This window comes from Notothenia rossii, assembly GCF_949606895.1.
Source record: "Notothenia rossii genome assembly, chromosome: 8".
In the NCBI taxonomy this organism is placed as follows: Eukaryota; Metazoa; Chordata; class Actinopteri; order Perciformes; family Nototheniidae; genus Notothenia; species Notothenia rossii.
Window position 1 is genome coordinate 59,923,085 of NC_136906.1, and position 15,969 is coordinate 59,939,053.

At 39.2% G+C, this 15,969-nt stretch overlaps 1 protein-coding gene across 1 annotated transcript; it reads left to right on the top strand.

The window, feature by feature from the left end:
- The first annotated feature begins 2 nt into the window (after nucleotides 1-2).
- selenoi (selenoprotein I) lies at nucleotides 3-13,860 on the top strand. The gene is made up of 10 exons (XM_079642415.1): nucleotides 3-573; nucleotides 3,454-3,522; nucleotides 5,586-5,694; nucleotides 7,160-7,234; nucleotides 8,232-8,494; nucleotides 8,591-8,699; nucleotides 9,172-9,220; nucleotides 9,312-9,492; nucleotides 9,588-9,767; nucleotides 10,410-13,860. The coding sequence occupies exons 1-10, from the start codon at nucleotides 517-519 to the stop codon at nucleotides 10,518-10,520; spliced, it is 1,203 nt and encodes a 400-aa protein (XP_079498541.1). The 5' UTR covers nucleotides 3-516; the 3' UTR covers nucleotides 10,521-13,860.
- The last annotated feature ends 2,109 nt before the right edge of the window (nucleotides 13,861-15,969 follow it).

Below are 15,969 nucleotides of genomic sequence, written 5' to 3' on the forward strand. Positions count from 1 at the left end.
TGCCTGAAATTGGGCTTTTACTCTTGGTTCAAGCGATACTTCAGCTGCTCAGCATCAAACAGGCAAATCAGTCACTTACTTCCGGTTGAAGGGGAAAGCCACGTCACGTTTAAGAGCATCGGAAATATGAAGCAGAACTCTGATCATTAAACACAAATAAAACACTGACTGGACACATCAACAAATATTATACATATATTAATTTTGGGTGACAATATGATTCATTAAGATGATGTCATCGTGAAGTGTACAGGATATGATTATTTGTATTTTAAAAAAAAAAAGAAGTTTTTATGGCAATCATCCAGGCCAGAGGTGGCAGTAGTGAGTTCCGGGCAGCTGGGTGTTTGGGCTCCGTAGGAGTGGCTCAAATGTTTCGACATCACCTCACCCGGCGTGAACGACATCGGCCAAGCTAGATGGTACTTCGACACGGCAGCTAACGTTGGGGTTTACATTTCCAGAGGAAGAGATCTCCATTTACTTCATTGTGGAGCCATACTGTACGTTACCACCATGGCTCTTTACGAATATGTCACTCAGGACCAGCTGGCGGGCTTCGACAAATACAAGGTAGGGGGAATATCGTAGTAGCCTGCTAGCAACTAGCCATTGGACCGACAGTGCGTGTGTGTTTAACAGCTAGCTGTCACGATCTGCAGGGTGCTCCCCTGGCAAGGAGTGTGTAAAGGTAGCCAGCGTAACCTCAAACCATACCAGATACTGCCCAAACTGCCCTGGAAAATAAAAGCCGGATTAGGTATAGCTACAGTATGATGTGTTTAGGTTCAATGTACGTTGCTATGGCTATTATGCTGTTTGATTGGTTGTCCTCTCTAAACGTTGATTGGGTAGAGTTTAAGTTTGGAGTTAAACAGTAAAAGGCACCTTGTAGATGGGAAATGTTTCCTGCGTGGTGCTTGAACTCTTAACTACAAGGTTGAATTTCTGCCTCCCGAAATATTGTACACCCTATTAAGTCTGGCAAATAAAAGACACATACATACTATTCAAATGTGTTAAATGTCTGAATTGTTCGATAACATATTGACGAACTTTTTAGTTTGAAAGATCCGGCCGGAAGTCTTGTTTTTGTGCCATGTTTTCCTTGACATTGGAGCAAGTGTGCTAACAGTTAGCTTGTGACTCCTTGTCTTTGGCTCTGAAATAAGGCTGTACTTTCTGTTTCCTCACATTTCAGACACCCCACGTCTGTTTTCTCTTTGTATATAATGCCAGAAGCTATTTGACAATTACTTACATGCAACCACAGAAGATACATTAAACCAAATGACAGTTGGCTGTTGTTTTGAATAAGTAATGGCTAAACACTCTACTTTTACCAGCACATAGTACTGTACAAGTGAAATTAATACGTGTTCTATTAATTCCAGCAACCATAGCATGGAATTGATCAAATTCTTTAAAAAGATCTCATCCTCTCTGCCTTACAGCTAAATGTTGGTGTTTAGTTATTTCCCATAAAGATGAGCATCAATGTAGCAGTACAGACACAAAGAGCCTGTTGTCCTGTCTCTTGCAATGGAGGACTGTAGAAAACAGGAGTGGCAGCAAATGATCTTCTAACACATTGCAATTTAGTTCTGATAATGGGGTTTAAGTCTTACCTTAGCACTGTACATGTATTAGTTTATAATATATAACGTACTTCTTTAAGTTTACACACACGCCATAAAGCATTTCAGATTGAAAGCCTTTTACCATTTCCACAAAAAAAATCCTCATTCATTGTAATGCTTTGCCACTCTTTTTAGAGCAACAGATTTCTTTACTTTTTTTTCCTTGTCATGCTCTTTGTCCAACTGTAGGTCATTCAGACTTTCTCTAACACAGCCTCCTTTGAATACTGCTGTGAAACCGCTTTTCCAATTTGTTTATCATGCGAGACCCTTTTTTTCCAATAATTGCTTTTTGAAGTGTCTCACTCGTGTTTGGCACGAGCATCTCTAGCTGAAGGAGGGCAGAAGAAGACAAATGTCAGTTAATGAAAAAAGCCTCTTGACACAGTGTTTCTATTCATGAAAGGTGCACAGACACAAGCTTACAAATAGAGAACGAAGGACTGTCTACTGATTGTGCCGCTACACCTTTCAAGCTGTCACCCATCGTTCCTCCTCTCACTTCCTTTGTCACACCTCCTACGGTCCTACCTCAGTTTGAACATATCTTGTACTATCTACTTGCGTGAACCTGCTTTCATTTCTACAGTTTTTAAAAGATTAGAGTAGATTAGGGCCCAACACTACATGTTCTTGCGTATGTGGTGATGAGTAATCACATTGGTTATCTTGTTGATTTGAGGAACAACCCACAACATCATGACTCTCTCAATCAACAGGGGACAATCTAAATATAGTGTTTGAGTGTTGTCAATAGCATCCATAATCCATAATAATTAAAGGGACAGTTCATTTCAAAATCTAAAATACACACAATTAATTTTACCTGTAGTGCTATTCATCAACGTAGATTGTTTCGGTTACTCAAGATAATCTACAGACCTTTTTGTGTGCAGTTTCATAAAGGAAGTACTTTGTTTTTATTAAACTCCACCTCCCAACAATTGAGTGTGTTCAAGAGGAAATGTGCGTTTTTTTCTTTTGGGCAGTGATACAGTTACAAGTGTAGTTTGGTAGTTGAAAATAGTTCCTACATGAATCTGCTCGAATAAGGTCTGTACAACACAGTGGAATTGTTTCTAGAAAGAGACATCGCTGTTGAATTCTTCAAATGTTTTGGGTGGCCAAGTAGTGCCATATCGTTTGATTATATTTGAGAGATGGCTGAAATCTCCATGGCTGATGTCTCTAACACTCTTCCATTTCCAAAAAACATCTATAAATCCAATAACAGATAAGGGGAAAAATATGTATCTTAGATTTTGCGGTGAAATGTGCCTTTTTAATTTAGAAAAATTAAATGTATTGGATGATTCTTTTGCAGACCCCGCACAATCGTGTGTACTTGGTGGTAGTAGTGGTTAATTTTAAACACCAGAGAGTCTACTGAATAATTAAACATATTGTAGCCACCTGAAAGGGCAGATCCCAGTGCCCTTCCGACTAATCTCACGGCAGAAGTGAGATCTCAAACTAAAATAAATCACAAAAGAGAGCAGTCCAAGACGACTCAGAGCCAACGTTTATTCCTCAAAGACTCAAAAACCTAACGTCTTAAATGTTTTGTACACTGGAGAGGGTGCCTTACGCTGTAGTACGCACACCGTTTCGTCATGCCTGGATTGAATAACAGCGACGGGGATCAGGTTTCTTTTGATCTGCATGATGACAGGCCACCAAAATATCCATAAATACCCAGGTCACATGTGAGGTCACGTGACCCTTCTGTATAAAATAGCCTAATTTAAAAAATGAATCTTTTGCATTATGTTTTGATGGTCACATCCTGACTGATTGAATATGTCTCTTACAGTACAGCGCAGTGGACTCGAACCCCCTGTCTGTGTACGTCATGCACCCTTTCTGGAACTTTGTGGTGAAGGTGAGAAACAACCTGTGTGTGTGTTTGTGTGCATACATAATTAATGAGGTTTCCAACGTTCTGCTGTGATACAGTAACAACACAACTCGCCACTTTATACTTATTTTCTCTGATCTAAGGCTGTACCGAAAAGTCAAAAGATTCCAAACTTGATTCATAACACCCAAACATTCAAACTTCCTGCAGCTCTTTTTTGGTATGCTTATTCATTCTGTTTAAATCCTTTTTGTATGCACAGTTGCAGATAATAGTACTACCGTAGTTCTTATTTATTTTTTTATTTTTTTATTAGATTCCTGTGTAGGATTGTTCTTGTGATTTTAATTCCATATAATGCAAGTCAAAATGTAATGGAAAAAAAAAGATGTAATATGTTCCAAAATTCACAACATGTTTTTGTCAAACAAAATATTCTGCTTGAATCCTTATTTTTAATCGGTATTCTACTTTTTCTTTTTTACTGTTTGCTCTCCCACTTGCCATACACAAAGGAGGCAGGCACATTTATTAACTAAAAGCACCATAAATCCCATTTATACACGCACATGAGAATTTATGATGATGACACTGGTGAGTTATATTCATAAAACAAGTGAACTCAAGGACTCCACTCATTTAATCTGATGACTGTAAAAATGTACGATGGACATGTAAAGCTTTATTTGAAAACCTCAATAGAGGCTTTGCATGTCTATTTAAAAAAAGACATTCGGTACAGACTTAATCAGCATACATTTGTCTATACTGTGTTGTTTTGAATGTGGACAGGGTTTTATCACGCTGTGTGTGATTTTATATGATGTAGGGCTGCTCGATTATGGCAAAAATCAATAATTGATATCACGATTATTAAAAACGATTATCCATTTACTTTGAAAACATCTATTTATTGAAAAAATACATTGAACAGTATGTTTTTAACAGTTGATTAGCCTGAACTTTAAGTATAATAAATAAACCAATAAAATAACAAAATTAATAATAAAAAAAAAAAATCTTTTTATTTCGATTATGTTGTTTTCATAATCGTTGCAGGCCAAAATCGTAATCGCGATTACAATACGATTAATTGAGCAGCCCTAATATAACGGTGACGGTATTCATCACTATTCAGTAATTGTTCTGTAAATTCAATTGATAAATGGTTTAAAATAACCATGCCCTACTTCATCACATTTGATCATTTTCTTCTAAAATTAGCATCACTTTAGGCAACAATTTGCTGACAAAAAAAACTCACAACTGTCAAACTAAAATTATTTCTAAATTGAAGCTCGGAACAACCCTTTCAGTATTACAATTGATAAGAAGCATGTGGGTGACTTTGGGTTCTTCATAACTATATATCAAGGCAATAACGCAGAGTCTACTTATCTTTATCAAGCCATTATTTTATTATATTATGTTAATCTCAGAATTCCATCTCAAAAGCCTCTCTACTTAACAGTAATGTAACTTTCCATACAGAGATGTAAGTGCTCGTTAATTTGGTGACATCATTGAATGGTGGTATCTATGCAACTAAACACTACAAGTCCCAGGATACCAGGGGCAGCAAAAGAAAAAAAAAAAAGTCAGTCAATAATTGGCCTTTTTTTGTCATTCTGTTAGCAACCCTGATGATGTGTTTGCAAACGTAGTGGTTAGGACTTCCTTCACTCTTTGCCTTATTCAAACTGCCAGTGTCAAACTGCAAATATATGAATATTGCAATTCTTATATCAGTTGAAAATAACTAAATCACCATTATGGTTCCAGAGATGAATAGGGAAGGAAAATACATGTATTTCAGTGAAAAATGATGTATGGCATTCATACATCATTACATCTTCTCTGCCTGACTGCGACCTTATATAAATTGTCAAAAAACTACCATTCCTGTCCTGAAGGCATCTCTGCTTTACAGTTACATAACTCTCCATAAAGTGTTCCTACAATAATTACTGTCTAGTTTTTAATCAGTGTCATTATTCTGATGAGAAGACTCTATTTTAAGAGCCAAGTGACATGTTAATTAACCGTTACTCACTATCTCTTTGTCTCTGTTCGTTTTTTTTTAACAGTTTCTACCAACATGGTTGGCTCCGAACCTCATTACATTTACGGGCTTTATGTTCCTTGTGTTGAATTTCCTTATGTTGGCCTTCTACGACTTTGACTTCACTGCCTCTGGTAGGTCCTCTGTGCTTTCTTCTGTTTCCCTGTAGTTGTGTGACTAAAGCCTGAGGGAGTGTTGTTCAGTTAGTAAAACATATAATGCTGGTGGGATACACCCAATCTGTTTGGAAGGTGACGAAAAAAATGTGTGTTCATCCAGCTTGTTTATGAAAGGCAAAGTCCATCACTTTTTAAAACATGGATGCCTATGGTGACCCAGGGCAATCACTCACTCATTACATTTCTACACACACACACCCTAAGACACACATTCACACACTGTTTCCAGGAGTCATTCAAGAATAGACTAAAATAAACTAAACACAGAACACAGCTCTTTTCATCATTATTTTAAAGCCATATAGTTACACCTACATCATATGGTAAAATGGTACAAAGAAAAACAAATGAGCTTTAAAAACCTCAGATAAACTCAAAAGAGTAATTGTCAATCCGAGGTAGAATGTAAAAGTTAAACCTTATTATGGTCTTTACATAGTTACAAGCACTATGTTCAACATTTGTAATGCTGAATTACATTTTAAAGTATTTTCAGTATATTCAGGACTCCATTGTTTAAATAAAAGTTCTAGTGTGTTAAACCAGATTATAGTGTTTTAAAATGTATGTTTTCATTAGGATTTCTTAATGTAACATTTGAATATATGTAGCATATTCCATCCTCTCCTTTTGCCTGTCTTGAAGCCTAAATGTCAGGAATTCAATGGAACAAATCATGACTCTATGACCCTTCTATCCTATGAGCTTTACTTCAATACTATATTTAAAATGACTTTCTGTAACTATCAACTCCTAATTTGGGTTTCCAGGAAACTGCATCTAGCTTTCACTTTCTCTCTGGCAAGATGGCATCTTCTTCTTCCCTGAAAGTCTACTACAGTTTCCTCCAGCACTCCAGTCTCAGTGATATCATGTCCTTTCTAAACCTAAAGAAGTTAAACATTCAGTGAGAGCTAATTCTGATAAGTTGTATATTAATTGAAAGTCTTTTTAACCTTAAATTAGAGCCTCTTCATCTCTGTCTGCTGATTGGACCGTCTCTAGCTTTTTTATTTTTTATTGTTTTACTATTGTGCGTTAGAAGTTTGGTTTGGTTAAATTATACATTTTCTTTAGAAAGTGAAGTTAGTTTTTCATTCGATGCATGAGGTGCTTTTTGATGATACCATTATTATATTTCTATTTTTTAACATTGACTTCCATGTTTTATTCATATAAATATTAAAGCAAAGAGTAGCAGAACCAAACTTTGTAAGTACAGGTTCATGGTTTGCCATCAAAATATGCTGCTCAGTTCTTATTGGATAAAATTGTTTGAGTTCCTTTAAATATTACATGAGATCATTTCTAACCAGAGTAAATGTTGACACAGTGAGAAAAGTGATAATGGATGTGTGTGATGTACGTCTTTCTGCTCCTCTCTGTGGTGTTCTGTATATTTACATTATGTGTGTCTCAGCTGCAGGACATGAACACGTGCCTAGTTGGGTCTGGGTTCTTGCAGGGTTCTTCAACTTCTTGGCCTATACACTGGGTGAGTCCACCCCCCACCCCCCCACTGCTGCCCTGTGTGTTGTTCTTCTGTGACATCTGAGGGGCTCAGGGGCAAATTCTTGCTAAAGGAATGCACTCTGTACAGTGACTCTCTGAAACCACACGTGTTTGCCGTCCAGTATTACAACCCCTCTGCTAGGTTATTCTTTTCTTAGATAAAACTGTGTGTGGAAATGTGGTTGTTTACTAGGGATATACACTCTTGTAGTTATCGTCAATATCAACAGGATGCCACATTATCAATCGGCAGGATTATCATTAGAATAAATTGGTTTGCAAAGATAATTTGAAATGAAAGAAGAAAAAAAATACAATAACTTTAAAGCTATCTAATCAATTTGCAGGTTTTATTATGCCTGTCTCTACTGATCAGCTAGGTCACTTGCTGTTAACAGAAACCAGGCTCTACTGTTTTATTTTAAGCTGCCCGTATGTGCGTGTTATCAGAAAGGAGTTGCTTGCAGAAGGGGGTGTACCAAATGTTCCATTAATGCAGCTTTAAATAAATGTAAAATTGAGATTGTTGTTCTCCAGGCAAGGAATTTAAAAAGCTTAATTTCCAGAGTGTTTTTTTCTAAAAATTTCCATATTAACAGGCCCTGAATAATGGCTATCATCATTAGGCACATTGGACATGGCATTTTTTACTATTGTTAACATTCCTTTTAATAATTCCAATATAATTGCAAGAGGGGCAAACTGAATTTGATCATTTCTACGTATCTATTGCTATCACATAGGTAGTGCCACATTAGTCAAATGTCCTCTCTGTTTGTGTTTAGTCTCGTGTGAGCCAGGCTGAAGTCTGTTTTAAATCTTGCTAACCATTTTGTGAACCTTTAAAAATAAAACAACTCATGGCATTTACGTGTGGCTGGAATTAGCGCAGTCTAGTAATGATGAATTAAGACTCTTTATGTTCCTCTATTGATGTGCTCATGTATTGTACTAATGATCCATTTTCTTTTTTGGTGTAGATGGAGTTGATGGTAAACAGGCTCGCCGCACCAACTCCTCCACGCCTCTAGGAGAGCTGTTCGACCACGGCCTGGACAGTTGGGCCTGCATCTTCTTCGTGGCGACCGTCTACTCTATATTTGGGCGTTTGGAAAGTGGCGTGGGCGTGGCCACTCTGTACTACATCCTGTGGGTGGTGCTGTTCTCCTTCATCCTCTCTCACTGGGAGAAATACAACACTGGCATCTTGTTTCTGCCATGGGGATATGACATCAGCCAAGTGGTGAGGACACACACACACACACACACAGTCATGATATAAGGAAGTGGTCACCCAGCCTTCTGATGACTTGACGTTGTGCGTCTCTTTTTCTTTCAGACAATCTCCCTGGTTTACCTGGTCACTGCTGTCGTAGGCGTGGAAACATGGTACCAGCCAATCCTGTGGCACTTCCTCTACAGAGACCTTTTTACCTTCATGATCATCGGTGAGCTGTGATTGGTCATTCTGAATAAAACTAAACTGACTGTGCTACATCACAGCTTTAGTGGCTTGTTTACTTAGTGTGCCTAGTTACAATTACTTGTTCAAACGTTAAAAAAGGGCACAAACTAGAGAAGTGTGTCTCCCTCTTCCACTCCAAACAAACGAAGAAATGTATCTGGGAAAATTGTCATTACTGGCTCTCATACAGTCAAAATGGTGTCAGAGATGACAGAAACGAGGATTAAAAGATCTTGTTCTGTGAATAACATAAGTATAATATAAGCTACAACACACAATTTAAAAATGAATATTTATTTTTTCTTTCAAATGTTCTACAGATAAAGCTAATATCATTAGCATGAATTCTCATGGCAAAATGGTGTATTTACATCTGATTTGTGACTTATATGATAAAGACAACAGGCTAGCCATTCTCACTCCACCTACAATAATGACTTGCTTCTAATTCCCAGCTTGTTCCTTCACCGTGACCTTACCCATGAGCCTCATCAATGTCCTGAAGTGAGTCCATTTTCCATTAGCCTTTTATTATACAGGAGTTTTGTTTTTTGACACACCGCTCTAAATTCTTCCCCCTCTGTGGTTTTTCCAGGGCTCAGCGCACTAAGACTCTGAAGCACAGCAGCCTTTACGAAGCCTTCCTGCCCTTCCTCTCTCCTGTCCTCCTCTTCGTGTTGTCCACCATCTGGGTGGTGTTCTCTCCATCCCGCATCCTGGAGCTGCAGCCCAGGATGTTCTACCTCATGGTGGGGACGGCCTTCGCTAATGTCACGGTGAGCTGGTCCTTCACACTCCCTTACAACATACAATATCTTAATGTTTTTATTTGGGGTGTTAATGTTTGTTTATCCATGTATTTATCTTGCAGTGTAAGCTGATTGTGTGCCAGATGAGTAACACACGTTGCCAGGCGCTGAGCTGGCTGTTGTTGCCCATGACGCCGGTGGTGTTGTTAGCGGTGACCGGCGTGGTCGCCAACGAGTCCCTGCTGCTGTATCTGTGGACTGCTGCTGTCATATTAGCACACATACACTTCGGTCTTTCAGTGGTAAGATCATCCACACTCTGTTAGGTGTCCTGTAAACCTGTAGCTACGACTAGCAGCCAGTTAGCTTAGCCTAGCTTAAATAGTCCAGACAGGGCTCAAAACATAAATAAAACGTTTTTTTGTCTTGTTTGTTTAAAAAAGTACCAACAAAATATTCGATTTGACATTTTCCACATTGTGATGTGTCAGACTTTTTTTTGCTCTTAGTGTGAAATTAGAAAAAGCAATAAATCGTCGGGAACATTACCATCCAAACGTGTGGATTAAACATACAATATTTAGTGTGCTAATTTTGGATTTTTGTTTCATTTGAATGAAGCCAGGCTCAAGCGGTTTCCCCATGTTTAGTCTCTGTGCTAAGCTAAAGTAAGCTAAGCTTAGCGGCCGCTGGCTGCCTCATTTAAAGGACAGATGGGGACAATCTCCCTGGTTACATAGTTCTAAATGTCAATGTCAAACCTGTAAAACCTTTACAATGCAGACCTAGTTGGTGTTTTATTTTCATTGACACTAACAATTTCAATGCCTTGGGCTTCAAGACAAACAACCGTCTTTGAATTACCTTTCTAGGTCCTATGCTGCTAAATGTTTTTTTATAAACACATGACTAACATAAAATATAATATTATTTTTCTTTGCTAGGTACAACAGCTAAGCAGCCACTTCGGCATCTTGGCTTTCTCCCTGAAGAAGCCCAACACTGACTGACAGGAGGAGGAGCAACGAATCGGCTTGAAAGCAGCAGAGGTTTAGGCTCCTCCCATCCTCCGCTTATCGACACTTCACTCTCGTCACCACGGAAACCACATCCCCTTGCCTCCTCCATCTATGAGGACACTGCAAGTGGAATGGACTGCTTCCACTGTCCCCAAACACACACAAAAACACACATACATGCACACACATTCCCAACAAACCAACCAACCAAACTCTGGTCTCTGCGCTGGAGGCGGGCCCAGGGGTTTTGGCTTCCGTCATTGGTGATTGGCTAACTTGGTTGAGCCAATGAGGTGCAATTGTTTCCTGCGGAAATGTGCTTCAGTCATGAGGACAGGAGCCATGAAAACACATGCACACACACACACACACACACACACACATACATATTACTCTGCTTTCATGCAGATAATTTATATCTGGTGGCAGGTATTTCAAATAAAAACACAGCCACACACAAACTAACTGTTGCACTCACATAGTATTATGAATGTATAATATGCCTTGGGGAAACGCCATTTAAGTTTTATTATATTAACAGGAATGCCTCAAGTAGTGTTGTTTTCAAACCTGACCAAACCTGTAAATTGTGGCTCGTAGATCAGAGCTGTGTCCAGAGTTTAGAGGTTCAGTCACCTTCTTCATCATGGGACGATTTTCAGTCGGAATTCCCAGCGATATATGTTAATAGCTATAAATATATATACTGTATGTGTTAAAGGGTTCGGGGCATTTTATTTTCAAACAGAAATGAAACTTTAAAAAAGAAGAAGATAACTCCTATGAAACATTGTATACATTTCTCTCTAATTAATTCCGTGTTCTGCTCTGTGACGGCGGTTCTGATGAGTAACAGAGTTGGATCGTGACTAACCAGGGCAGGAAGTGACCAGGGTGACCGCTGACCTTTGAACTTTATTAACCTTTCCACTTGGACCTCTGACGGAGCACTGGCCTCCCGGCTACCCCTACCTTGAGGTGTCGTGTCTTCATGCTGATTCGTTTATTTAATTTTTTTAAATATGTTTGATAGTTTTTTTTTAATCTGTTGCCATGGCAATGGTTTGTGGATCAGTTGTGCATCGCTTGAATGAAGAGTGTGTTCAAAAGCCGTTACCGGAGCGGACTCACTCTGAGGAAACAAGCCGTCGTACCGCTCACAGATTTTATCACATCTTTTTTTTACTGTCAGATAATGTTGTGCTTCTTTATTCTTCAGTCTGTTAAACACTTAATTTTTTCTGTGTGTGTGTCATAGGATGTTTCCTTGGTAAAGTTGCATATTGAGCTGTGGCAGACTGGACTTTGGTTTGACGTCAAACTGTTTTTTCACTGCCGGGCCAAATCCCATTTGACAAGGCTCACCGATCGTGTTCGCTTCCCAACAAAGACTGTTTGTCCATAGCTTGGAGGAAATGCTTTCTTTTGTGTGTAACCCAACTCCACTTGGTTTAAAAGTCTTGTCTTTCTTCACGGACTTTCCCATAGTTGTTGACATACTCTAGGAGAAAAGTCCCCGCTGCTTCTTTCAAGAGACTCGCATTGCCAAACTTGGCCGGATTGATGCCTTATGATCAATGTGGATTAAAGATTGAGTCTGCGTCCACCCCAATTCAGGCATGTCACTTAAAGACATGTTTGAGTGGCACTCATGTGGTTTGAATGGCTCATTGATTAGCGGTTACCTGATCGGACGGATTTGTTGTAAATGCAGCTCAAGGGATTTAGTGTTCCACGAGTGTCTGCTTCACCTATATACAATTAAGTCCATAGAGTCTGCCGGGCCTCTGGCTCACATTTCACGCCCCAATTTTACCGCTTTAAACACAAAAAAACCCCGGGGCAACCAGTCGACTAAACATCTGTTTCGGAAGGACAACTGTAAAAATGAACCACAATAACAACTGTTGGGAAAGCCTTATGAACAGCATTTGGAGTTCTGTCATGCCAGTCTGAATATGAAGTCACAGTAATAATCTTCTATACATGAAAGTGTGGGGATAATTAGGACTAAAAGGTACATAGGAAACATTAAATACACTAGGAATTCAAATACAAAATGTACTTGGAGTTTAATTCTACTCCTACATTTTTACCACAGTTATGTATATAATTGAGCAACACTGAACATTTGATTCCAGCCTTGTTGTAGTGTTCCAGTATGATGACTGGAAGGAACCAACTCTACTGCCATAATACCCAGTAAAGTAGCCCGGGTTGCTTTGTAGTACTCCTGCTCTGCAGCTGGGGAACGCTCTCTTGCAGTCATAAGCACATAAACAGTATATAGGAATTTGATTTGCCCCACATCTGTGACTTTGGAGACTGTATTGACGAGAGATTTCACAGCCAAACAGTTATTTTGGTGGGTACAAGCGCTGTCTATGTATGTGCAGATCTATGTGTCTGTTAATGTATGGGTGGATATCTGTGTAAATACATATATTATTTCCTCATTTTTATTTTGTTTTCCAAACTACAAATGGGATCCTTATCCAGTTTCCTCCAAACGTCTGATTCCAACACTGCAAAGCTACAACTTTGTCTTGGTAGTCCTTTGTTTCTTTTTTTTTTTTTTATGTTTGTTTATCTTTGCTGCTCTACTGGCTGATTGGGATCTGGTCTTTTCTTTTGGAAATTATTTCAGAAGGGAAGGCGAAGACCTTGAGAACAATCGGTACAAACAACGCTAAATGCAACAAGGGATTTTGTGTCATATCATTAGGAATATGTTATTTGGGTCAGAAAAGAATGCCATTTCAAAAAAACATGTAACATTTCAGACGGAATAGAGCAGCAACAACGTGTAAATGGACAGAGAAATAATCGTCAACTATTTTGATAATGGCAAAACCTTGAGAAAATGCCGTCTCCAGCCTCAGATATTTTCAGCTTTTTACCGTTTTAATGTCATCTTATTCTGAATATCTTTGGGTTTTTGACTTACGGTACAAGACATTTAAAGACATCCCATGTACTTCGAGAAACTGGGATGGACCTTTTTGACTAGTTTCTGATATTTTATAGATCAAATGATTAATGGATTATTTAAGAAAATAATTGTTGCAACTCTAGCTGCACCGACCATAAAACGAGTGAGATACTCATCCAGTCGTCAAGGGAATTTACCAGTTTATTTTCTGAGCAAATTTTCTGGGCACTTTTTGTAGTGTACTCCTCACATTCACTCATTATATTGTAAGAAAACGGTCTGAATCGCCCTGGATCAACAAACAAAGCTGTTGAAATTGTGATAAGTTGTTGTTTAACGCTGCCCTGGCGAACACTCTGAGCTTCGGTGTGGCTACTTGTGATGTTGTATTTAACCAGTGAAGAAAGAACGGTCCAGATACAAATAAAAGAGAATTTTCTTTAACCACTTTACTGTGTCGCAGCCTGACTTGACCTTTAGTAATGAGTTTTTACAATTTTGAGTACATCTAAAGTTCCTTGTATATCCTCTAGTGCAGGGGGTAATAAAAACATATATATTGTATAACTGAAGGGACTTTTTGAGAATGCACATTCTTTAATACACTTTTTGAGAATACACATTCAGTGTCAAAAATATGCCAAAAAACGACATGTCTAAAAAATAACGACAGTATATCATACAGGGTTCTCACGGGTGCTGGAAATCCTTGAAAATGCTTGAAATAGTACGAGGTGTTTTCAGGGTTTGAAAAGTGCTTGAATTTTGGGATAAAGTGCTTGAAATTGTAAATGCTTTACTTCGCTTTTTAGATGAAAAGAAAAGAAAGAAGTCGGAGGGCGCTTAATTGCTTCGCTTTTACATAAAACAGCTCCGCTCCAGCCTTCCCGCGCTATGTGCGTGACCTGCAAGTGTTTTAGTTACGTGTGACCTGGGGCCTCATGTATAAAGTCATGCGTAGGATTGACGTGGGAAGGTTGCTTACGTAGTAGAAATCTGAAAAATAGGTCCATAAATTTTCCGCCACTTTCCGATTCACCAAACATTGTGTACCGGCGAGGAAAGTGCGTATGGCACTTCCTACGCCTGTTTGCCTTTATAAATCACAACCGACTCAAAATGTGGTGAAGCTTTTGCGGGCTTCACGTAACGGCCATGTTTGCCTATAAATAGTCAAAGAAACGCCCTTTCATTCATTCATTTTGACTGACTGCATGGAGAAAATCGCAGGAAATGACGACAGAACAGCTAAAAAAAACATCTCACATCGTGTCAGATTTTGGTTATTTTGGGGAGGTTGAGATAAATCATATTGTTTGGTGGATGCAGTTTGAACCAGAGTAGCAGCATGGAGGTCGGATCGTCACCAAAATAAATAAATAAGTGGTCCGAAAAAGGTTAATGACAAAAAAAAATACACATACCTTCCTCAGGCAGTGTGTTTGTACCGGGGACAGGAGACTGTAAGAAATGATCGGGGGATCCCTCCGGAGTGGAGTCATGACGGCTGGATCTGAATTATGTTTTTGTATTTGGCGGTTTGTGTCCCAGCTGTCGATCAGCTGTGTGCAGCGTCTCCACTGCAGCCTGTGCATCTCAGGTATTGTCAGGTAACTTTGGTCTTTCGCCTTTGAATGGTTGTACATTCATTGGTTCTTTGTTTCACACCTTGGTGTTCTTTGGCATGTCGTTTCAGTCTTGCAACTGCTCTTGACCAATCAGAGCATTTCTGTAAGCGATCCAATAATGACCTGTCTTCTTTTGCCTTTGTGTTGCATACAATAGCCTTGCGAATTTCAGGATCATCCTCATTGATTTCACCCACCTTGCATTCTCTTACAGGTCCTTTTGCCAAAGAAACTTTGGTCCTGTGAACCAGTTTGAAGTCTTCAGTCGCTCTGTAGTTAAACCTCGAGAGGCATGATCTGCTGGATTGTCTTTGACTTTGGTTCGGCTCACATGGTATACTTCAGTTTTGAGACTGAGAGAAGGTTCTACACCTGGTGTCACTTGTGTTACTACTATGCGATGGCTAACGCCAATGGCGTCTCCGTAATCTAGACAGGGATTCAAGTTTCCAACAATACTCCATCCAAGGTCTGTACGTTGTGCGTAAGGTTGATTTTCTTTGCCAGACACAACTTCTTTTGGAAGTAAAGCTTGTGAGCAGTTGTACCCTATGAGCAGACCCAGTTCACAGTCTTGCAGAGGTGCAATCTCTCCTTGGAGGTGCTCTAGATGAGACCAAGCTTTTGCAGTTTCATCTGTTGGTATGTGAGTTCTGTTGGCTGGAATGAAGTCACGTGTATAGACTGGTGGTAAGGGAATCTTTTTACCGGAGTAAAAGCCTCTGACTTGTAGGTTGTTCACTCTTTGAGCGCTTATAACTGTGGTTCTTGAGGTCATAGTAGATCGCTTGAGCTTGACTTGTTGTTTACTTGCTTCCAAAGCCTCAGCTACTTCACTTAGCACAAATGTTGTGTCACTTTGAGAATCCAACAGAGCGTATACAAGGATTTCTTCTGCTGGTTGACATGTGGATGAAAGCCAGAC